This window comes from Rhipicephalus microplus, chromosome X (genome assembly GCF_043290135.1).
Source record: "Rhipicephalus microplus isolate Deutch F79 chromosome X, USDA_Rmic, whole genome shotgun sequence".
Classification (NCBI taxonomy): domain Eukaryota; kingdom Metazoa; phylum Arthropoda; class Arachnida; order Ixodida; family Ixodidae; genus Rhipicephalus; species Rhipicephalus microplus.
The window spans coordinates 77748171-77773511 of record NC_134710.1 but is presented as its reverse complement, the minus strand read 5'-3'; the positions used below and the strand labels follow the sequence as shown (position 1 = coordinate 77773511).

Here is a 25341-nt window from a genome sequence, read left to right as displayed (position 1 = left end):
TGTAACTCTAGGTATAAGAAAGCGAGAAATAAGGAGAAATCATTAAGAAACGACACCCAGTTGCGCACTTTTTTCGCGCTTCGCACCACCAAGCTGCCTCCGTTATTTGTTCAATGTTATGTTTCATTTCCAAAAGCTCGTTACACGCTAAAGGTACTTCTTAGTGTGCGTGCTAGTTGCAGCACCTGTAGGCCTTCGGAAACAGTGGCAGTCACTTTTACCTAACTATGACGTTGTCGCTGCGAAGGCTTGCACGCTGCAAATCAAAATTAAAACTATTCTGTGTATATATATGCGACGTAGTCCTTTACACGCCTTTATTAGGCCTGGAAGAAGTGGCCAAAACAGTCACCTACAGGGCGCAGAACCGACTCAAGGGCCATTTCCACTAACAATGAAGATGAACATTACTAGGTGATGATAGTTTTGTACAGGTGAAAAAGAGGCGTGCTTTAAATGCCCACACTGATTCCCCGCGCATGAAAGCAGCCATCCTTGCCGCAGCTTATAGATGCGGAGAACACCTTGCGAAAGGCTGTATATGCGAAACATGCACTATCTCGGTACCGCGACAGCGCCGGTCACTTGGAGCAATCACATGTTCAACGCGATAATTAACAGGCGAGGTCTGTATGGGCCGAGGAACCAAACTGAAATGTGTCGCACAATCCAGGATTGCAAACTTGTGTCCGGAGTAGCACCTCGTCACAGTGGTGTGGGATGCGTCATGCAGATCTTTACGGGCTTGTTGTCTCTTCTCGGTGTTGAGTCTGGTGAGCTGGCAACAGTGATGGAGGCGAGACACATATTGTTCACAGGAGGATGCAGATGATGTAACCGAGGCTGTCAAGAACGAGACGTCCAGAAAAGAAGATGGCGATCAGCCGTAGACAAGGTGGAACGGCGAGTAGCAAGTTGTGCATTGTACGGCGATATTGTCAGCGAACGTTACGAATGGCAAAATTGCATCCCAGTTGGTGTATTATGGCTTAATGTACATGGCTGTCATGTCGGACAGAGTGCGATGAAAGCGCTCAGTGAGCCCGGAGGTTTGGGGGTGATATCTGGAGTTTGTCTCGTGGCTGGTGCCAGAGCCTTTTAGCAATTCTTCCACAATTTGCGAAAGGAAAGCTTTTCCACGGTCACTCAGGATGACACGAGGAGCACCTTGATGCAAGATCAAAGCTTCAAGCATAAATTTAGCCACGTAAGAAGCGGAGGCCAAATTCACGCAGGACGTTTCAGCGTAGCGTGTCAAGTAGTCGACAGCTGTCACTATCCATCGATGGCCAGTGGTAGTCGTGGGAAGGGGACCATATAGATCAATGCCAACGACTTCAAATGGTGCCGACGGACATGGAAGTGGTTACAGCTCTCCGCATTGAGGTGATGTCAAAAGCTTTCGGCACAGACAAAGGTTGCAGGAGGTGACGAACTTTGCTACGCTGGCGGACATCCCTGGCCAGTAGAAATGACCTTTAATGCGATCGTACGTTTCCTGGAAACCAAAGTGACCAGCAGTCAGGTCGTCGTGATAGGTTTTAAGAATATCGGCTCGAAGAGAGTGAGGCAGAACGGGCACCGAGCATTGACCATCCGGGTGATAGATGCGATGGTAAAGAACACGGTTATTGAGCTAGAAATGCCTGAGCTGTCGCCGAAGGCGGGCATTATAGGCGGTCGCGATTTCCCCTGAAGGCGATCTATGATACGTCCACAGTAAGCGTCAGCGAGTTGATGCGTTCTGATAGAGCCGTGGTCGTCAGGCGGGATCTTGTCAATGGCAGCTAAAGATGAAACAGATGTGCATGACTATGCAACCGTTCATCGCTGAAGTTAGTAGTTGAAGCAGTGGACGGCGCCGTAGGAAGTGGGCAGCGAGAAAGCGCATCTGCGTCCTGGTGATTTTTACCGCACTTGTAGGTAATAGTAAACTCCTTGAAGACGTATAATCTATCGACCAAGGTGCCCTGGCAAATTCTTGATTGTGGAAAGCCAACATAAGGCATGATGGTCTGTAACTATGGTAAAATGACAGCCATGCAGATAAGGTCAAAATTTCTGCACCGACCACACGACAGTTAAACACTCCTGTTCAGTAACGGTGTAATTCTTCCCGGCGTTGGTAAGGACGCGGCTTGCATACGCAACGATCCTTTCACGTGGTGATTCATCGCGATGCAGTATAATACCTCCGATTCCGTGACCACTAGCGTCAGTGTGCAGGAGTGTGGGTGCTGTTTCCTTGAAATGGCGAAGGAGGTGAGGGCATTTTTCAGATGGCTAAACGCTGATTCTCAGGCAGGAGACCACTCAATGCGAACACCGGAGCCGAGTATAATTTGTGCAAAGGTGCCGCTATCGAAGCAAAGTCTCGTATGAATCGGTGGAAGTACGAAGCTAGGCCAAGAAAACAGCATCAGACCTTGGTTCTTTCAGGATGAGGAAAATGAAGAACGGCCGGTGTTTTATCGGGATCAGGACAAATGCCATTCTTACTCACAATGTGGACTAAGACATTAATTGTCTTGCTGGCAAAGTGCCCCTTTTTCGTGTTCAGCTGAAGGCCAGCCGTACCAAGGCACATGAGTACTTCGTCTAAACGGTGTAAGTGTTGAGAGGAGGTAGACAAAAAAACAATGATGTCATCCAAATAGCACAGACAAGTTTTTCACTTCAGGCCATGCAAAATGGTGTCAATCATGCGCTCGAATGTTGCGGGTGCGTTGCAGAGGCCGAAGGGCATTTCTAAAAAAACCATCAATCCGATCATAAATCTCATGTAAATTATTTTCCCTCATCTATCACTGTCGTGACCGGTTCGCATGCCAGACCAGTCTTTCAACCAAATGAAAACAATCATTCTTCAATCTAATTTCTGCTCAAATCAAGACCGCGAACTGTGAATCATGCCTGATATTCAAGTTTAATACTATAGTAAATGGAATCAATGAGGATACAGGTACATTGACGGGTCTTCCTTTCACGTAAGTTATCTTACGCAACTGTAACAACAAGTGTATGCTAGCCTGCTTATTTAGCGCAGCCAAGTATCATGACAGTGGAACTTTTCTTCTGAGAGTGCGCTCTGCAGAGAATTTAGACATGAAAAAGCAAATAAGTTTACATATATTTTCGTAATTGTCATCTTGAACGCGTATTCGTTAGGAACAAACTATCAGTACTGTCTTTGTAAGAAAACTAATATGCCATTCATATTGTCGCGATTACACCTATATCTCGTTAAGCTGCATCACTTGCCAATGACTGGTAAAGGGTGATATCACACATTGTTGTATATTTTTTATCAGTGAAAGCCATTTTCGCGCTGATGCAGAATAGCCTTGTTCATTATACTGGAACAAGGTTTTGGGGCCCTCTATCATTGACATATAACAGTGGGCGACTTTTTTTCTCTGTATTTCTGGACGAAAGCCGGTCTCACGGCCGAAACGTCCTAGTAAACTGTTTTAGAACGTTCGTTGTATGTGAAATACAATATGCCTTCCTTTCTACAGTACGAAGCCTGCGTGATACTTCTCATAGCACACTATATATATATATATATATATATATATATATATATATATAATGAGATATAACAGACAGTAATGCCAAGGAATGTACAGGGGAAGTTATTAACATTAATGGAATGTAAATAAGAAGAAAGAAAAGTGGATGAAAAAATTACCAACTGTAAGCAGGAATCGAACCTACGACCTTCGAATTACGCGTTCGATGCTCTAACCACTGAGCTATTACAGCGGCACTCCCTCCATCCACTTTTTTGGGTTTATCTGTGAATTTAGAAGTAGGAGCGACAGTCAGCGCCATCTATAAGCCAAACAACGAGTGTGAAAACACTCTTATGCGCATGTTTGGCGTCACGTAGCACGTGAGCTTATTATGAGCGGGCAGCTGATTAATTGTCCCTCTTATACAACCTAAACACACCAAGTCTGCCAGTACGAGACCCTCGTTCAATGAAATAAGGGAAAGAAGTGTATACCTAAGGGCTCGTTTTTCCGTGTTTTTAACACAATAATAATGAGATATAACAGACAGTAATGCCAAGGAATGTACAGGGGAAGTTATTAACATTAATGGAATGTAAATAAGAAGAAAGAAAAGTGGATGAAAAAATTACCAACTGTAAGCAGGAATCGAACCTACGACCTTCGAATTACGCGTTCGATGCTCTAACCACTGCCGCTGTAATAGCTCAGTGGTTAGAGCATCGAACGCGTAATTCGAAGATCGTAGGTTCGATTCCTGCTTACAGTTGGTAATTTTTTCATCCACTTTTCTTTCTTCTTATTTACATTCCATTAATGTTAATAACTTCCCCTGTACATTCCTTGGCATTACTGTCTGTTATATCTCATTATTATTGTGTTAAAAACACGGAAAAACGAGCCCTTAGGTATACACTTCTTTCCCTTATATATATATATATATATATATATATATATATATATATATATATATATATATATATATATATATATATATATATATATATATATTATGAGTTATAACAGACCATAATGCCAAGGAATGTATAGGGAAGTTATTAGAACCAATGTAATGTAAATAAGAAGAAAGAAAAGTCGGTGAAAAAATACCTTGCCGTGAGCAGGAATCAAACCTATAACCTCCGAATAACACGTTCGATGGTCTACCACTGAGCTATCACGGCGGCTATCCGCCCAGCTACTTTATTGGGTATATATGTGAATTTAAACGTGGGAGTGTCAGTCAGCGCCACCAGTAGCCATGATGGCGAGTGTGCCACACTCTTTATGAGCCTGTGTGGCGTCACGTTGCACGTGAACTTATTACCAGTTGGCAGCTGACCAAAAGTCCCTCGTATACAACCTAAAGGCACCAAGTCAGCCAGTACGAGACCCTCGTAATGAATAAAGGAAAGAAGTGTATACTTATGGGCTCGTGTTTCCGTGTTTTGACACAATAATAATGAGATCTAACAGACAAATGTGCTAAGCAAAGTATAGGGTAAGTTATTAGACTGAATTGTAATGTAAATATGAAGAAAGAAAAGTGGGTGAACAGAGGTCACAGGTTCGGTTCGTGCCCACGGCAAGTTATCTTTTCACCCACTTTTCTTTCTTCATATTTACATTAGAATTGAGTCTAATAACTTTCCCTATACTTTCCTTGGCATCTTTGTCTGTTAGATCTCATTAATATTGTGTCAAAACACGGAAACTCAAGCCTTAAATATACTCTTTTTTTCCTTTTATATATATATATATAGTCGAGGAATCCAAACTGCGTCGAAGTTTTTTTTTTTTCTTTGCAAGAACGCACCGTGTCACTACAGGTTTGAAGAAGCCTCTCACAAACCACCCGCCCACTGATTTTAGGGGCTTCTCAATCAGACGCGCGGTCATTTCGCATTCACACATATATATATATATATATATATATATATATATATATATATATATATATATATATATATATATATATATATATATATATATATATATATATATATATATATATATATATATATATATATATATATATATATATATATATATATTCATAAAGTGCAGAGGTCTCTCCTTTCACCACGGCTGTATGATCAGCGCATCGCATTTCTCTTCGCATAATTTCGATATGTCGCTGTGAATGCGAAATGACCGCGCGTCTGATTGAGAAGCCCCTAAAAGCAGTGGGCGAGTGGTTTGTGAGAGGCTTCTTCAAACCAGTAGTGACACGGTGCGTTCTTGCAAAGATAAAAAAAAGGCTTCGACGCAATAAAAATTCCTCGTTTTTTTTGTTTTTTGGCACGCCATGGCTAGCAATATAAATGGCTATTCACAGCGGCACGGGTGGGATGAAAGCAAGCCGCCGGTGCAGAGCCCGTGCGAGCAGCTCGGCTTTGAGCACGCTCTGCTTTCCTTGCAGGAGCTCGCCTCTTAAACTGTCGGTTGTGGGCGCTTGCCGAGTTCCGCATGCCCGCGCAGTTAAAAAGGGGCCGTTTATGCTGATGCGGCCCCTGCTTAGGCAAACGGCCTGGCGCGTTTTGCTCCATCGCTCGTATAGGCGACGCTACACCGACCGCCGATGTTACCGCACGTTCCCTTCATTTTATTTTTCGTATGCTCCACCTCTGCTCGTACACCCGCGGTGCGCCTTCTGCCGAGCAAGCCTTCAAAAACTCGTGGAACATCCGGCGCCGTTTCCTTCCTGTTTCTCGCTCTTTTCGACGTCATTTCTTTCTCGCCTTATTATCACGAGAGCGAGAACAGTTGCCGCTACACGGAATTCAAATGCGGACCGGTACTGCCCCTCCCTTCTTGTCAGTTTCTAGAACAAACGATGTACAGAAGACGGTGCCCCTAGGGCCTAGTTAATGCGATCCGTGTCCGTGCATGTATTCTTGAACGCCTGCTGGATGGTGTGTATACTTGCCACCATGGAGGAACCTTCATCACGCAGTCATTTGCACAGTTTAGGTCCTCTCACTCTCGGTCATGAGTGTGTCAGTGGTGAGTGTATAGTCACTCCCTCGATCTCTCACTCACTCCACTCAATGCTCATTTATTCGCTCTCTCACGCAGTGCACTTCCCCACTCCCTAACTCGCTCCGCTCAATCACTATCCCACTCCGCTTCTTATTCTCACTCGCTCTCTCGTTCACTTTCTCCGGTGTTAATCGTTCGTGCAAAGCATGTTTTGTGGTGAAAAGGGAAGAACAAGCGCTGTGTGGGTATATCAAAGGTGAAAACAGGGTTACTTTAGGAGCATATCGTTCACCACAGCAATTAAACGTTTAGGACGCGTTCTGTCGAGAATGTAACTTTTATGATCCTGGTGGCTGGCATCGGCAGCAATGAAGAGCTATAAATGACGCAGTCACACAGTTCGATAACATGAATGTTGCATACACGCGTTCACGCTTGCCAGTATTAATGTTCATTGGTGGGATTATGACATCGCCAGCAATGAAGAGCTATAAATGACGCAGTCACAAACACAGTTCGATAACTTGAATGTTGCATACACGCGTTCACGCTGGCCAGTAATAATGTTCATTGGTGGGATTATGAGTTTTAATTCAAATAGGCTCAGGCTACGAGAAACACGTTATAGTGGGGGCTCCAGATAATTTCGTCCCTCTGGGGTTCTTAACGTGCACTGCCACAGCACAGTACACGTTGCAGCACACAGTACACAGCACGGTACACAGAAAGCAATTTGCTTTCTTCGAAATGCTACCGACACAGCCGGGCTCGAACCCACGCCTTTCGAGACAGCAGCCCGAAAAACAGGCGTTCAACTATTAAGGGTAGCTCGTAAGTGTGCTTGCTGGTCATACATTCGACGAAATCGCTTCTCTTAACTCCACCCACCCCTCCTTGAACATATTTTAACACAGCGCACGACTAGCAAACACAACAGAAGAGGAGACAAAGCGCCGTGGTTTGTCTCCTCTCTTGTGCCCCCGCAGTCATGCGCAGTGTTAAAATATGTTCAAGTAATATCACCAACTGGCCCAGCTTTCAGACCTCTCCCGCCGTCACCATTGTAACCTGTACTTCACTTCAAAATCTGCAGCGCGGTGAAATCCTCCTCAGCGTTCCGCGAACGCCAGGAGGCAACTTTGACAACTGGTCGATGCAGATTGCAAAGACCGTCCGTTATTGCGGCCAGTGCCGCGCGACGCATGCCTGGGCAGCGCCGGGAGATGGCGCGGCCATCCGAGCCACGCGTCAGCACCGCGATTAGACAGCAGCGGCCGCTTGTTCTGACCTCCTGCCTGCCCTCCTGTCGCACGTGCCCGCCGAGAGCGTGGAGCGCCCAGGGGACCCGCGATGCGGTGTAGCCTTCGAAACTGCCAACTCGGCTGTGCGCGTCAGCGTTCCGGAGTGCGGGGACTAATTGCGAGCTCGCTTAATTATGCTCAGTAGATGTGGCGGTATTATTGTGTCCGTACCCCGACGAAAACCATTCGGCTGGAGGCGGATTAGATGGCGAGCAGAGGAACTCACAACGCGCCCTGCGTTCATTCTGAAGCGCGGCACGCAGACCTTGCTCTCTCTTCGCTCACCACGCGGCAGAAACTCCGGCTGCTGCAGCTTCGAAAGGCTAAGGCGTGCTTTACATAGTCCCCAGTTGGCGAAATTGAATGCACCGTTCCAGCTTGCCCCCCTTTCGATGTGTGGACGTTTAAAAGCCCCTTTCCTCGACTCACTGCGTCGCAGGCCGGACAGTCGATATTAAACATCCGGCTTTGCATGCCGCCACTGCATCTACAGGGGACCGGTCTCTAAAGAGACCCCGCAGTATTTTTTTCAGATTTATCAGAAAACGCTGGCGACCTGTTGTCGAGGGTCCTCGGAACATGTGATCCGAACATTTAATATAGCCAGCAGTGCGGTCTCGAGTTTAGGCTTTACTTTCAAAGTTAGCAAAAAAAATCACCCCCTCTTCTTTCTACAAACGATGTCATATACCCAAATGACTGGCGTCATACATCCAAATTCACGACCATTGGCTAACTTAAAGATCGGCAGCTGCAAGGTTACCGTGGCCACCACGTGCATGCTTTCAAGCTCGCGATCACGCTGAAAGTAAGCCATGCGTACGAAAAAGTTCTGTACCTTCTGTACCCGCGTTATCCCTTCATGTTATCCCTTCTCTCTTCTCTATCCCGACGAGAACGCAGGAAGCGCGCTCGTAGGGATGAGAGAAGAAAAAAAGGCACGCGACAAATCTCTGTGACTATACTTGACAGATCCTGAACATTTTCGCAGTGGTTGAATCGGGAAAAGATGAACTCATTTGATGAAGTCATTCGACGGCTACATAGAAAAGTGCTGTAGGGCCCCTTTAAAAAACTGGGTTCTTCGACATTGATGCTGCAGTTGACGACTCCGCGAAAGCTTGCTCATAACAGCACACGAAATTCTATTGCTATTTTTCTCTACAACTCATGAGAAAGGAAGGAAAAGGCAGTATGTGCAAATCCCTCTCATGCGGAACTCCAGTAACTCTAGTATTGAGCGTTGCTGGTCATAAATATAAACGCAGCTGCAGCTGAAAACAATGGCCTACTACTGGAGATTCACAGCGTTGTCATGATGATAATAATGATCATTAAAACTTTACTTTGGTCCAGAGAAGATGCAGGAACAACCTCGTGCCACCCGGCTAGTCCCACGTTACTTTTATTTTTTGGTAATCAATCAGTCATTTTCAAAACTCAGTCAGGTCAACCAACAAGTCGGTTCGTATAATGTTTTCTTAATATATAAAACTGATGTAGTTTTGCTTTTTTTTTTGCAGCGAAAAGTATTATGAAATTACAAGGGTCGGTTATGGCGCCGTTGAGGCCACCACACTACCGCCGCCGGTGTCTGTAACCACTACTGCACAAAATGAAAAAAAAAACTAAATGAGTGAAAATACCGAAAAATAATTGATTGATATGTGGGGTTCAACGTCCCAAAACCACGATATGGTTACAAGAGACGCCGTACTGGAGGGCTCCGAAAATTTTGACCACCTGGGGTTCTTTAACGTGCACCCACATCTGAGCACCCTGGCCTACACCATTTAAAAATACCGAGGACAGTATGGGTATCTAACCCGGGTCCGCTGTGCGGCAGCCCATTACTCTACTACAGAGTTATGCTATTGCTTGAAATTTTGTTGCAAACCGACCATGTGCCAGCTCGGGTAAGAGATAACATTAACATGTGTATAAAGCATTTTATAACAGTAAAGTAACAACCCGGTGTCACACAATGTGAATTACGTGAGAAGAGGGGTCATTGAATGCTCCAACCCATTACAAAAGTCTTAACCTCAGGCCCCGCCGCGGTGGTCTAGTGGCTAAGGTACTCGGCTGCTGACCCGCAGGGCGCGGCTTCGAATCCCGGCTGCGGCGGCTGCATTTCCGATGGAGGCGGAAATGTTGTAGGCCCGTGTGCTCAGATTTGGGTGCACGTTAAAGAACCCCAGGTGGTCTAAATTTCCGGAGCCCTCCACTACGGCGTCTCTCATAATCATATAGTGGTTTTGGGACGTTAAACCCCACTCATCCAGCCTTTACCTCAGGCATAATTCTTCATCGTCGTCAGCCTTCATCGTCGTCAGCCAGAACAATGACAAATTATAGCATTGTAGACGCTTCCCCACTACACAAAAAGTTTGATGATTTATGAGTTGTGGGTGTCATGCATATATGTATACTTGTAGTGGTTGCTCCAAGAGTGTTTATTGGCCTACGGTTTCCTAAAATTAGCTAGAGGGGACTCTATCACTGCGACCGTTCTGCGACAATGATAATCATGGGTATGACATGGATTTGCCTAGTCTTCGTGCTTGTGGGTGGTGAATGCACTTATGATTTCGTTTATTGCTGTATTTTGGTTTTGTATCATAGGAAAGAACAAACTATTTTTCACTCCGTGACCCGATTTGAAGCGGTAAGCCTAAAAGATTAAGGTGGTGCATTTGCAGATTGTTGTTTCATGGCAAAGCATTTTCAAGCTACGCGAATGCAGAATGAACGCACGTAGACTAGGCAAATCCATGTCATACCAATGATTCCCATGCTCGCTGAAGCGCCATGCGTTGCAGCTCCCAGAGACACTAGCGTCAAATCTCCATCTAGTGTATATTTCGGAAACTCTATGAAAAAAGGCTGTGAAAAGGCCGCTCTTTCGCTGTGACTGTCCTGCGAGTGCCACGCAGGCCTCGTGGTTTCTTTTCGTATTCTTTAATGTATTGGTCAGCCGGCTTCACTAACGACATGTCCCCCACCGTGATTGCCTGAAAGATTTTCTTACGGAAAATTTTAGCCTAAGACATTATTGGGAAGGTGGCCCTAGAACATCAGGTACCTCCACCCTTTTTCCTCCTTGGATTCACGTAATGTCATTAGATATGGAAGAAAGTAAAACATTAATTTTTTACTTGCGTCATGTGAAAGGTAAAAAAACATATGAGTTTTTGGATACACGGTGTATTCCCACCTTATAATAATAATAATAATAATAATAATAATAATAATAATAATAATAATAATAATAATAATAATAATAATAATAATAATAATAATAATAATAATAATATAAAATAATAATAATAATAATAATAATCTTTATTTTCATCTTGAGTTGTACAAAACAAATAACAGGCCTGTCAAAGCCAGACAGTGGCTTGGGGGACTTGGCCTGGCACATCGGCAGACGAGAGATGACATATATATTGAAAAGCTTTTCATGTGAACAATCAGAGAAAGAATACATGCAAATCATTTACGCTACGTATAAACACACTAACAATCAATAATCAAATGAGCGGAAGCAATACTACCTAAACAGCAGAAATGTGAAGACAAGCATTGAAAAATTTTAAACAGATTATACCCAGTATGCAAGAAACTAGAAAAAAAATAATAATTCGATAACTGATGCAGCATTAAAGAGACCTTAGGCTTTTTCGTAGCCTGCGTTTATTAGTTGCCGAAAAACACTGTCAAGGATGTCATTAAAAACAGTAGGGACGTAGACCTTTCTAGTAGCTTGCCTAATCGTGTTTTGACGAATGGTACAGAAAAGCGGGCCGTTTTTCTAAATATACGAGGGGTAATGCATTTGTTTTTGAACTGAGAGCCCCAGAAATGCCGTAATACAACAGTTTGGTTAAAGGACGCTTTGAAAGACGGCAGGGAAGTAGAGAAAATAAATGTACATTGTCTGTTGAAGAACGTATGTACACAATGGATTTCAACATACTTTTTAAAATATTGTCAACCCGATGCTGCCATCGCGAAGAACAGAAAGCAAATAAAGTGATGCCATATAGTAGGATACTATACGCAAGAGCAAGCATGATTGTCACTTTAATATTGGTGGGTGCAATTGATCTAATATTGAAAAGTAACCACGACATTTTTCTTAGTCTGTCACAAATGTAAGCCAAATGATCATTCGAGGACAGGTTGCTATCGAAGAATGCACCGAGATATTTTATAGAATTAACATATTCAGTGGGAGTACACTTACAGGAGGCGTAATCACGGGCATGAAAAAGTATAATAATAATAATAATAATAATAATAATAATAATAATAATAATAATAATAATAATAATAATAATAATAATAATAATAATAATAATAATAATAATAATAATAATAATAATAATAATAATAACCTAGATAATTATTTTAAAGAACCCCAGGTAGTCAAAATTTCCGGAGCCCTCCACTATATACGACGCCTTTCATATTCATATGGTGATCTCGGGACGTAAAACCCCACATATCTATCCAATCAAAAATCATCAGTGAATAATTATTACAGGTCTTCAGAATTACTACCTGCAAGCTTGAAGAAGCGCTTGCGTTAACGCAGTGGCTTTGAATGGCTGGTGTTAATAGGCTCCCTGATTATACTTTCCTAGCCCCATTTCTTTTTTTTTTTTTTGTACGCCACCAGGTCAACAATATAGTTCGTAAGAACAGCGACCACCGCTCCATTTCAAGCGAACCATGCATTCTTTGCGCTAACGATATCGAGGCTACAGAGAAAGAAGTGGCAATGGAAGAGAAAGAGCCGGCTGGCGCGGCGAAGAAACACGCTGAAGTGGCGACGTATCCCTAGCGGCGGCGCTCTATTCTATACGTCGGACGACGACGTGAGGTGTTTTAGAAGGCGCACACGGGCACCGACGCTTTTTCAACCGCATCACTAACCAGTTCGGCGCGACAAAACGTTTCGAAATGGGCGATGGAGTATCCGGTCCCGCCGAACACCACAGAATAAAGCGTTCGCGGCCTGCTACTCGGCCAACGCCGATGCTCGGCTCCCTCCTCGTTTGGTCGTCAAGGGAGCGAAAAAGAAGTTGCCGATTCGGTCGTTTTCGCGTGCCGCGCGGTCACTCGAGCAGCGATCGCACGCCCCCCCCCCCCCCCCCCCCCCCCCCCCGACGTAAGCGTTTTTTGATGGAATCTGTGACGGAGATAACGGCGGCTAATGCCACTAAGGTGAATGTCGAATGAAACAAGCGTCGTTTCTCTTCCGTAGCTCGCACGCCGTCTTCAGGCCCTTTGTTGTACGCGGCGCACACCTGCACACATTCTATTGGCTGGTTCCCACCTTTTTTTTTTCCTTCTTTATTTTTAAGGGAAAACAAAATTGAGATACTTTCGCCTCGACATGATTACTCAGTTCTCTGAATAGGAATTCCAGCCTTTTCTGTGGGATGAACGGCAAAAAATGATCGCTGAGTGTGAGAAGATTACGAACTTGATCTGAAATACAATTAACGGACGTTGTGCGAAATTCCACTCTCGTACGAAATGAGCAATTCACAGCCGCAAACGAACGACGCTTTCCTCGCTCGGTGAATGCACAGCGTGCCCGCATGCTTCTCTACGTGCAAGTACGGGCGCTCTCATTTTGTTTTGACAGCAGCTTGTAGCACGATGTCCGCACCGAAGCTCGCAAGGTAGCATTTACTCTTCTCGGCATGATTCTACGAAGCGTTGCCACTTTTTTATTGCTATAGCAATTATATGGACACTCTCGGCTGGATTTTGTTGCCGGCGTCAGCGTCTACATCATTTACCGTATATCTATATATAAAAAAACGCAAAAAAAATGTACAGAAAAAGACCCCGGGGCGCGGAATCGAACTAGGGGGCGAAAACTTCCTATACCTCCCATGTATTCGCTCTCGGCAGTTGCGGCGCTGCTTTTACCACTGGCGCTTGCCCGGCATCCTACTAGAAATAAATCAATAACAGAAAACTTGACGTCACTGGTGACGTTTAAAATAGAGGGAAAGAAGGGAAAAAATTGAGAGGATGAGAGATGCCGCGGAAGCCATCCTTTCCTACTTCGCTTGCAAAGCGGAATGCCCTCGTGACTTCTTTCAGGTGCGCTGGCTGCTTGCGCAATGCGGTCGTTCGTAAAATTTTGTTAGTCTTTCTTTCGTGTTTTCTGAAGAAGCGAAAGTTTAGCTGGCTGATTTCTCAATAAGATGAAACTCAATCGGCACAAATGAAATGAACTTTTTATTGCACGTTTTGCGTAAATATACAGGCATACACGTAGTGTGAAAGCGTCATTCTATAAACGCAGCTGTAACTTACGACTGACATACGGACATAATGAGCAAACGTTCAAGCCAGAATATCCGAACCAATGCGCACGCTAATAACAATCGCGAGATAGGACACGTTGTATTTCACTCCATAGCGTTTGTTATAACGACGCGCACATTTTTCTTACTGAACTTGAGTACCAAATGAGGCTGAAGTTCAGAGGCATGGAAAGGCTTGCAGTGATCGGAAGTTTTTCGAAAAACAACGTCGCTGAAGAGAGTGTTTCGGCAAGATGACTTGTCTTCGTCAGTGAAACAGCGTTGCCTTGACGAAGAAAAGTTCACTTGTCAAAACGTTGGCTCCATTGACATTTTATCTAATAATTTTAGTAGCATTTATTTCATTACATGTACGTTAGTGGCACTATTAGAAGTGAATACTCACAAATTTTCTAACAGTGGCTACAAGAACTTAATGTGCAGGAAGTGGCCTATATTTATTTCACATCATTTGAACTACACGCTGAAAGTAAAATAAACTAAAACTATGTACCCCGACCCACTCGAACTCGAGCCTTTCAATAAACACATTTTCCCGACAGGAGCTTGGCTGCCCTGTTCACGAATTAGTCAAGCGACGCTGCACTTCTGTCATTTAAGTCAGGCTTGCAGAGGACTGGGTTTACTCATATGTACTGAAGCAAAATCAATAACTGCTCAAATAATGGGTCAAATTTATTGTGTTCACCCGTTGCCTTTAAGAAACGCTGAAAACCTCAGCGGAACTAGAAATTACATGGTTAGCACACCGCAGAGCTGCAGAAAAGGTGCGCTTCTCGGTTAAGCCATCTTCGACGAATGCAGGGTTACTTGTTTGGCGTATAGCTCACTGCGGCTTCCATTTTCTGCCCGCAACAACTTGCTGTCTTTATCTTTCCCGTAGTTGATACGCCAACCAAGTGAGATAACTGAGCACGATCCCACTTCTAATATCGCTGAACGAGAACGAGGGGCGAGAGGATCGGAGGCAAGCGCCACGAACGCAAGTCATTCACTTCCCGCGCTTCACCTGATTTAAAATTCACAAAATAAAGAATAAGAAAGGACATATAAACAAAACAGAAGTTTTTTTACATGGGTATCATTTTTTTGTTAAAACTTGTTAAAGCCAACAAATACAAACATCCAGATCAACCTCACTGCGTTCAACTGGATCTTAGGATGCCCAGTTACCGTTATGAGCGTGCATGTTCCATGAATTCGAAACTAGCGGTGAGTTTCCGGAGACTGATTGGACATCCGACCTCTTAAGGCTAGTTCACACCGAAGGCGGGGCGGCCAAAGCGGTGAGGCGGCAACGCGGAAAGTGGGAAAAACCTCCTTTCTCAAGTCTTGAGAGAGTGAACAAAACATTTATTTGATGTTCTGCCCAAGAAAATCGGTGAAAGGTATTTTGGAGGCGCTGCGTTAGAGTGTCTCGAGCGTGCAGCGGAGTCGAACGAGCGCGTCGAGGCACGTTAGACCCGAGCGCTTTCTGCCAGTTATCGTCGAAAACGAAGGAAGGCATGCGCACCTGCGCAGAAAGATGCGTGCAATTCTCGGAGGCGATAAGGTGTACAACGGAAAGCGATGGGTAGATGCCACCACCGTGTCGTTTCAGCAAAGCATTGGTAGCACTTCTCTTTTTGAGCACCGCGTTGCACTGTCAGCGCAGCGTGTTTAACGCTACGGTCCTTAGAATTACTTGTGTGTGCCTTCTCTAGTATATAGACACACATACAAAACATCGACGTGTTGTTATGGTACCTCAGATATGTGCAATGATTGTTTTTTATTGATAATCGCACAAGTATGAACGCTGAACCTTGAGCGAAACTGGTGGGCGCTGCGAATGAGGTCAGCCGTTTGGGGGATCATTAAGGGCGGACAAACAGATAAATGAAGAGACAGACAGACAGACAGACAGACAGACCAAAATTTTTCTGTCGAAGGTCCCCAAGAAAGACTATCGTCTTTAATATCGTCTTTAGAACCAGACGGCAAGGGCCATCGCTCTCGAAGCAATTTTTTGCCGCCTGCCGCGGCTCACCGTTTTGCCTCAGCCAATCAGAACGCCACGCAGCGGAGGCGCAGTGGTGGTGCGGGTGTACCTTTCGGAGAAGCACTGAATCGTCATAGCGACACGTGCGCGAAATCGCGAGAAGCCCACCTCTTCGGCCGCGCGGCCAGACGAAGGAGGCATGCGGTCTGAACAGGTGCACGCACTCGCCGCTTCAGAAATCCCGCTTCGCTGCTTTGCCGCGCCGTCTGCGGTGTAATTATTCGTGAGCGCGAGGCGGTAGGGCACTCAGCCATGAAGGGAGCATCTCCTCCATCATTGAAACGGCGAGCTATTTATATTTACCACTTACAGATGGCGGTGATCATCTCGGGGGAACTATCGTGTTTTCAGAATTACCAGCGAGATGGCGCAATGAGCGTGCGACGCGAGGTCATCACAACGTGGCGGCGCGTGCTTTCATCTCCCACGCGTACTTTGCCCCTTGGAGAGGGGTCGCGGGGTAGACGATCACGCGTGCGCGCACTTGGGCTTTCACTGGAACAATTCTGTTGCAGCTACCCGGCGCACGAAGGTCACTGCACCTGCTACACAGTCTCCGTTTGCGAAAAGGGCGCACTTTTCAGACACAGCGAAGTAATAACTGAGACGCTTATTCGCGTTCATCTGTACCTGTGAGTACGTTTCGTGCGTCATTTGTGCGTGAGAAACGCGGGGCACGTTTCGATCTGCTTTCCATTCTTCGCGTGACCTTTCAATTTCTTGCTATCGCATTCATTGCTTTTTTCTTGCGGCAAAGTTGTGCCTTTTTCAGTACAATCTTAAACAGTTGTTTTCTTCGTGCCTCTTTGTCACTTCTAAGCGGCATATGAATGCGGTGGGGAAGAAGAAACGCTCAACGTGTTTACTAGGCTTTTGTGTGAATCAAAAGAGAGACCATGTAGAAAGAAGAAAGAATAGGACGAGCATTGTAAATATGCCCCTAGGCTTTGCATGTAATAACACTGGCATTAAATTTAATCTCACCCAATTTATTCGTGGGAAAAGGGTGCTCGGGCAGCTGTTCTTGAAACATAGAAATCGATTTCAGGTTTCCACAGTGTCATACAAACAGCCCATACATTGCGTTGTGTTTACTCTTCTGAGCAGCTTTTTTCCACATAGCGGCATTTCCGAAACAGCTTTCCGTACTTTAATGCAGGTATTGGCCAATAATTGTACCTGACAAAGTAGTAGAGCAGCCACCAACCACCTACATGCTGGTGTTAGAAAATATGACTTCCATAAGAAACATACTAGTTTACTGCGGGCATTTACCTCCGAAATGACTCGTTCACTTTGTAGTCAGCAGTAGCTAAGACAAGTTGATTGTGCTTGCCTTTAACGTCGTCATATATTCTTTGATTCTAGTTGTGTGGTGACGCCTGTTCCTTCAACATTTTGCCGTTAAAAGTGACAGCTTTTTAAATGTTTAATAAGTATTCTACTTGCAGGCACGGGAAACAAAGGGTCCGACAACGATGACGTGGACGAAGAGACAGAAGTTAAAAATTTCAAGTATTGGGCAAACAAAAGTAAGTATGCATTTCTAGTTCACACTTTTATTTTTATTTTATAGTGTCATGATATTTATTAACTCTGACAATTACGTTCTTGTGCCACGAAGCTTGCTTGTGCATACATTCCCGCAGTATGAGACTGCTCATATAGGAGCCAGAATATAGGTTCTGCAATATGCCTTTCTATGTCGCTCTCAGAAAAAAAAATGTTACAGCCTTTATGCCAGAATTTTGAACACCATGGTACACACGGGATGCAGGATACCAGAGGACAAGTGGCAGACTGTCTGTCATCTCCCAGTAGGCAAGTAGTACACCCTCTCTGTCGAAAGTCAGACGAGCCTCGTAGACGCCGAATACGGCATCTCTGCAGAGTTCTAAATAATTTCCGCAGTATTTTAGCAGACTATCAGACGAGTTTTGTTGCGGATGAATAAATAATATTAATGGCTTCCATTTGCCTGACGACTACATTAACCTAATAATTGTTGGGTCTTAACGTATTAAAAGCACAATATGATTATGAGAGACGCCATAGCGGAGGGCTCCAGCGATTTCGACCACCTGGGGTTCTTTAACATGCTCCCAAATCCAAGGAAACGGGCCTCAAGCATTGTCACCTCCAACGAAAATGCAGCCGCCTTTGCGAGGATTCGATCCCACGGCTTGCGTTTCAGCAGCCGAGTGCCTTAGCCACTAGTCTACCCTGGATGTATACAGTACTTATGCAGTTACACCAGAATAAAAAAAGTGGGAACACCTACAAACTAACACACTGACACATATTTAAACTCAACCAATGCGAAGTACAACGTCACATGTACAGAACGCTTGCAGTTTTTTCTCCAAGTTTCTTTACCATGCTACAAACGCCAATGACATGCACTTATTAAAATAATACGCAACACTACACCAGTGTAGAGAGACAAACAGAATAATGAATAAGAAATCACAGCATATCCGCGGGTGAATGATGATGAGTGGGCAAAGCTCCCCAGGGAATCATTGGTAAACCGTGAATCTTCCATGTAATTCGCTGAGTCGATCATCATTGAAAGACGTAAGAAACGCTGTGTGTGTATGCCATGCCGCTTGGGCCTCCCGGTCTCGTACGGCAGGATCTTGGTAGCGGTGTCGCCCAGCTTCACGGCGCGCCAACAGCGAACTAATTTTATTACAAAACTCCCCCTAGCGTCCGTCACTGCACTAAGTCGAACTATTGCCTTCCACTATTGACACTCGCCATATGTGACATTATTTCTATTATAACATCTCGCATCTTTCATCATCAACTACACGCACCACCATCTAGTTTTATAAAATCTCGCATCTTTTTATCAATACAAGTACCGCCATCTAGTGAACACTCCAAGTACCGTCATCTTGTTTTATAACATCTCGCATCCTATCATCAACTACAAGTACCGCCGTCTAGTGAACACTGCAAGAACTAAACTAGGGATGGCTACCTACTACTACAACTACATACCTCAGAGCATGTACAGAATAAACAACTTAAAATAAATTATTAAAAAGTGAGTAGTTTTTGAAGAGATACAGCGACAGAAACAAATAAAAAGAAGAGACAGAGAGGTTGACCTAGAAGAAGAACTAGTTTGCTATCATGTACAGGGGTTGGAAAATAAGGGTCGAAAAGAGGATAGACATAAAGAGAGATAAAATGAATGAGGGAAAAAATACACGTGCACACACATGCAGGGCGTTCCGATCACAGTCGTTTAGGGAGACAGGTTGAACGCAGAAAGCACAGGAGTGCCTTCACAGCCTTCTTCTGCGATATGAAGTCCTGTCAGTAGGGCAGGATTCCTTCGTCCGAAGGAGTCTGCTTGTCCAGTTTTGTCGAGTGCATTGCAGGGCGACTGTCTCTGCGAGCAGTACTGAGGGCATTCATACAGAACATGCGAGTTGTTTCGTCACTGCCGCAATGGCCACCGGCTGCACTGTTGGTCATTCCTATTCGGAACACGTACGCATTGTTGAATTACACACCCAACCATAACCTGCAAACTGAGTAGCGTCTCGTCGGTGAAGTTCTGGAGGAATTCGAAGACTGCGAGTAAGGTCTAAGGTTGATAATCGTGCGCAGGTGAAATGTGACTCGTTCCTCTGCGACGTGGTGCGCTTGCGAGCAAGCATGCGGAGTTTCTGTGCAGCGTCAGTTCTGGAGAGCGGAATTGATATTTGATCGCTTTCAGTATGGGCAGACCGGGCACTCGATCGGCCCGTTCATTGACAATTATTCCACAATGACTCATTAAAAGGCTATTTCATGTCATTTCTCACTTAAATGGTGAGTCTCTTCTTTAATCTAAAACACAAGTTTTTAGTGCGGACCGCGACGTATAGATGATAAAAGAGATTGCAGTGCCGCTTTAGAGTCACTGAAAATAGTCCATTTTTGTGGCCATTTATCACTAATGAATTGGAATGTGGCACCAAAAGCTGTGAGCTCAGCGCACGTCGATGTTGTAAGGTGAGAGGTTTTGAATTTCCTTGTGGCTTTTATTGGTATCACAAGAGATGGTGTTGAACTGCTCTGTAAAACGGAGCTTTCGGTGTATACGTGTGTGCAGCCTTGGTATGCCTCGTATAATAGGAGCAGAGCAATCTGCTTAAGAGCAAGTGATGACATATCCACTTTTTTCTGGATACCAGGTATTTTTAGCCTGATGTTAACATGATCGAGTCAGGCTCCAAAGAGGAGTGGAAGGCCTGGCGGCGGGGTGTGAAGCATGTTTGCAAAGAGTCCCAATACATGGTTACCGTTTGGAAAAAGGACGAACATAGTCTGTCTGCTGGTAAAGAGGCTAGGTGGAGGCAGGGTGCGCGAGCAATATGCCTTATGTGTCCTGAGTGCCTCAATGTCAATACGGGTCATGATGAGGTGGTCACCACTGACGTACTACGAGACAAGCCTATCCGGAGTGCATTGGCCTGAACACTCTGTAACGTTCATAGGCTTGTTTTGCTGCATTGGTCAATGCCGGTAAGTGGTAAAGCGGTAAGTGGCAAAGAAAGCCGAAAGAAAGTACCCTGTACAGCTGTAGCATTGCACTGGATCACATTCACCAAGTTTTCCTAACAAGGAACTTGAGTAGATTACACATGTATATTAACCGTGTTTTTTTTTCATTTACGAGACGTGATCGCTCCATGATAAAGTCCTAGCAGTTATGACGCCCAAGAACTTGTGTGATCGAACGTAAGGAACAGCTTGACCATGGATGCTTATGATTTACTTATTTATATGTTTGCGTGTAAAAGCTACGAGGATGCATTTATTGAAAAAAAAATTCCAAACCTCGGTTTTGGAGGTAACCGTGCAGTTTCAGTGGCAGCTTTTTGAATTCTCGCTCGCAACTGCAGGCGTGTTACAGCCAATGTCCAAACGCAGATATCATCCGCGTGCATTGATAGCCTAACTGTGCTTGTCAGATTCTCCGTGAGAGCAATTAGCATAAGATTGAACAGCACAGGGCTGAGTACGCCACCCTGGGGGACGCCACGGTGGCTGTAGTCTGGAGAGGTTTGACCTTGCTTTGGTGCTCCCAAAGAAGGATCGCGTTGACAGCGATACATCGAACCACCTACTACGTCTTCGAGAGCGATGAGGACTGCTTCATGCGTAACGTTGTCGTGGGCCCCTTTGACGTCTATGAAAAAAGGTGCGAAGAGACGCTTACGGCATGTCTCGTGTTTAACGTAAGTGAACAGGTTGACTGCGTTGTCAATGGATGATTGACCACGCCGATATTCCGCCATGGCATCTAGGTAGGTATTGTTGCACTTCAAGTACCACTCCAGGCATTCCACGATCATCCTCTCTATAACTTTGCCGACACAATTAGCCAATGCTATCGTATGGTAGGATGAGAGCTCCAACGGTGACTTGCCTGCGTTGATGTAGTCGGGGTTCTACCCAGATGACCGGAGCCAGCCAGAGTCTTGGGGATATGTCGAAGAAAGCAGCCGGGAGCTGCTAGCAGTAACTTTTAATTACAATATTTACAGGCAGCGTCTTACAACATCGTTGTAGCATCATGAAAGCTCTCGACGGAAGCATGATGGAAGCTTCTGCGAGCTTGTGAGAACTTGTTGGGAGCGCCTCGGCACTCGCGTTTTATGTCCTGGCCTTCCCTGGATTCCCTGCATGAAAAACAATGGAGGCCAGGACAGTCCGATGAAAATTGGCATATTCACCTCTGCCCTGGAAAGGGGAAGGTGAAACGCCACCTCCTTTCCGACCAAAATAAGAGGGAAGAAGCACGCCCTGTTCAGCCCATGGCGGGGGAGAAAACACTGCACACCGCGCACGACACAGCACAGCACGAGGACGTCGATTCTTACGTGGAAGTCAATTTCGTAGTCTGTTGTAATGATGGATATGTGGCACCAGGCAGACCACCAATTGTGGAAATAGCGGCACCAAGGTGTCATGGAGAACGTGGAAAAGGCATCCGCAGACGGTTCTAGACGCTGGGCCCTTTGCCCCGGGAACCTTGACGACAAAGCAAGCCGCCTCGACGGCCAACAACTCTTCCTAACCCGTGAGTCGGTCGGGCGTGTCCAAAGAGTTTACGAGGGGCGCCGACGACCTGGGATAACTAGAAGAATGATTACTCTGTTGTCGCCGCTCTTGGTGCATCTCTGGGAGCGCTGACTCGGAAGAAATCAGGGTAGGCCTGGCCGCAATGTCTTATGCGACAAAGCGGCATCAAGCCAAGCAGGCCGAACATAACAGCGTGGCTTGAGAAGTGAAACTAGGTGATTTGTCTTCCAGCTTGTCGGGAGCCTCCCATCTTGCCAGGATTTGTTGTACAACTCCAGGAGAAGGATCCTCGCGGTTTCACCCAGATGACTTGGGCTCTATATGAAATTCTATTGGGCCCTGGTGCCGACGTGAGTTCACACAAAGCTAGTGCTGCTATGAGTTGATTGATAAAAAAGGCAAATATGCTGAAATCCAGTGTTTGTGGGCAGGTGGTCGAGGGCAATAGGCTAATGGGCACTGTGAGTGGCCCAGATAACGTGCCACAAACGTCTTCGGTCACGTAAGTGTCTCGTCTCTGTTGAGAAAGGGCAAGAGCCCTGAATGGAGACCACGCAGTGAATTTTGTGCGCAGGCCACGTACCATCTTACACATTTGGGATAAAGTTTCGCGAGGGTCACACAACTCACAAGAAGCACTCCAACGTTGTGACTCAAGCTTATCTCTCCAGCGCTGAATCTCCTTGTGTAGACGTCAAGCAATCCGTAAGTCTTCTGTTGCCTCTGTACGTCGGTATCTTTGTTAGGCACGCCTTCGGATTGCTCAAAGTAGCTTTAACTCGATGTCAAATTCTGTTATATTAGAAGGGCATGCGAAAGTACAGGCAGTGTCGTGTATTGTACTTTTGATTATCTCTTCTATGTGAAGGGGTCTGTTTGCTTGACATTGCCCTTTCATACGAGGCTGAAATTTCAACCAGTCCACTCTTTCAACGCTATCGCATATCTTAGCTTGGTACAATTCTTTAATGTAGACGCAAGTGGGAATGTGGTCACTTTCTTGCGTTTCTATGTCTGGCAAACACTCAGCACGCCTCACGAGACCTCATGAAACAAAGGCCAGATGAAGACCGCTGCTATACTTAGAACCACGCAGAATTACAGGGCTACCGTCATTCAGCAAGAAGAGCTCATTGTCAGCGGTTCGCCAACTTTCTCTCTTTAGCATTCGTCTTCGAACTTCTCCAGATTGTGTAATGAGTGCTAAAATCACCGATTATAATGCACGGGTGAGGAGTTCATAACAAGATATCTTGTAGTCTTTTATCGTCGAAATGGCTTGAAAGAAATACGGAGGCACCCACATTTATGACGGTTAGGCTCTTCTGCAGTGTTATTCATATATAATGATTGTCGTCGTGAGCTGATACCGGCTGATGAATGTAGGTGAATTCACGGCGAATCTACTGTTGTCCGCACTTGTAGACGACATGAATGACTCATAACCAGAGAGTCCGATTTCATTCGGCAAATTTGGCTCGCAAAGGACAATACTGTGCAACCTTTTAGGGTACTCGAGCCAGTGGAAATCGGCGATGCGTGATCTCAGTTCTCGGGAATTACATTGAAAAACCACTGCTTTTCGGACCTCTTCCCTAAAAGACAGTGGCCGGTGAGCCATCATTTACTGAAGTGCGGCGAGTACTGAACTCAAAGCATCCAATATTTGCAGTGCACTTCTGGCTGACGTTGTGTGCATGTTGCTTCACAATAGGCGAATGACGTTAATTAAGGGTCATGGAGAGCTATCGCTTGCTGATCTGTGTTCCGTAAGTTCTCCATCGCCGCATCTTGCTCTGATAAAGACAGCTTCTGCTGCGGTTATTCTGCGCGTCGTGTACGCGTAAGTCGCGGTCACTCTTCGGTATAGAGACTGATCTGCCCATTTGCTTTTTTTCAACGTCTGCGTTTGCCGTGCTGAAAACTGCAGCTGGCAATTTTCCCTGAGGCGTCGACGTACTTCCTGAAGTTGGCGCTTTCCATCGTATTGACCTTTGATGGCGACGTCCTCTTCACCGGATTTTCTGAGTGGCTTTTTTGCAGGCTGAACTGTCTCGTATCCATTGCTTCATAATAGAATACTCTTTATGTTCGGACATTCTTCGGAAGAAGTCCTGTGATCTCCCCGATAGTTAGGGCACTTCAGCGTGGTTGCACTACATTTGTCTTCCGAGTGCAGGTCTGCGCACAGGGGGCACGCTCCGGAACTCCTCCTGAGAACCTTTGCATGGCCGATCTTTTGAGAGTTGAAACACGGCACAGGCTTAGAAATAAATGGTCGAACTTGCTGACGAAAGGGCCCAACCGTCCCGCAGGCGGGGAGGCAGTCACCTTTAACGTTATTCTCACACAACGTCTGTTACCTAGGCGTTCAATGTTGACAATGATGTTGTCTTGACTCGCTGGTTTTATAAGCTCTGGAAGGCCTGCGTTAAGAATTTACGTGGTAATACTGTGGCAACGCGCAAAATAGCGGAAGACGGGGGTCCGGTGCCACAAGAAAAAACCAAGGTCTGTATATACAGATCGCAAGCCAGAACGGAAGACCCAACGTCGTCTTCCTCAGATCTCATTAAAGATTTTTCCTCGTGCTCGCTACTTCGTTGTACTCGGCCATCCTGCCAGATTTTAGTCGTGACATCAGCCTCTCTTCCAAGAGAGCGTCGTCCCGATGCTTCATAATCATAGGTGTTTGTATCCCCTGGCAGCGCAAGATCTCTTTCGGACAAATATAGTTTCATTCGAACCACGCGCAGGGCTTCTGGTGTATGCCTTTGACATTTTCAGCAGTGCGCACTATCCGGAACGGCCTCATAATTAACGTCACTGAGGTGTCGCAGAAACTTATATGGCCCAAAGTACCATCATAAAAGTTTTTCTGAGACTCCACGACGCTGAATCTGAGTCCAGACCAAGACTTTCTCTCCCGGCTCGTATGAGACTAGTCGGGGACAAAGGTTGTAACGCCTCGAATCGTACTCCTGCTGATGACAAATACGTATGCGCGCAAGTTGTCGGGCTTCTTCAGCAAGCTTGTTGATGTAATCTACATCCGTTTC

At 45.4% G+C, this 25341-nt stretch overlaps 1 protein-coding gene across 1 annotated transcript in view; it reads left to right on the top strand.

Moving 5' to 3' along the window:
- Positions 1–25341, top strand: part of LOC119176678 (Kv channel-interacting protein 4) — a 622968-nt gene that overhangs the window by 256357 nt on the left and 341270 nt on the right. The window contains exon 2 of the mRNA XM_075877173.1: positions 17647–17727. Coding sequence (XP_075733288.1) covers positions 17647–17727 — 81 coding nt within the window. The remainder of the gene's footprint in view (positions 1–17646; positions 17728–25341) is intronic.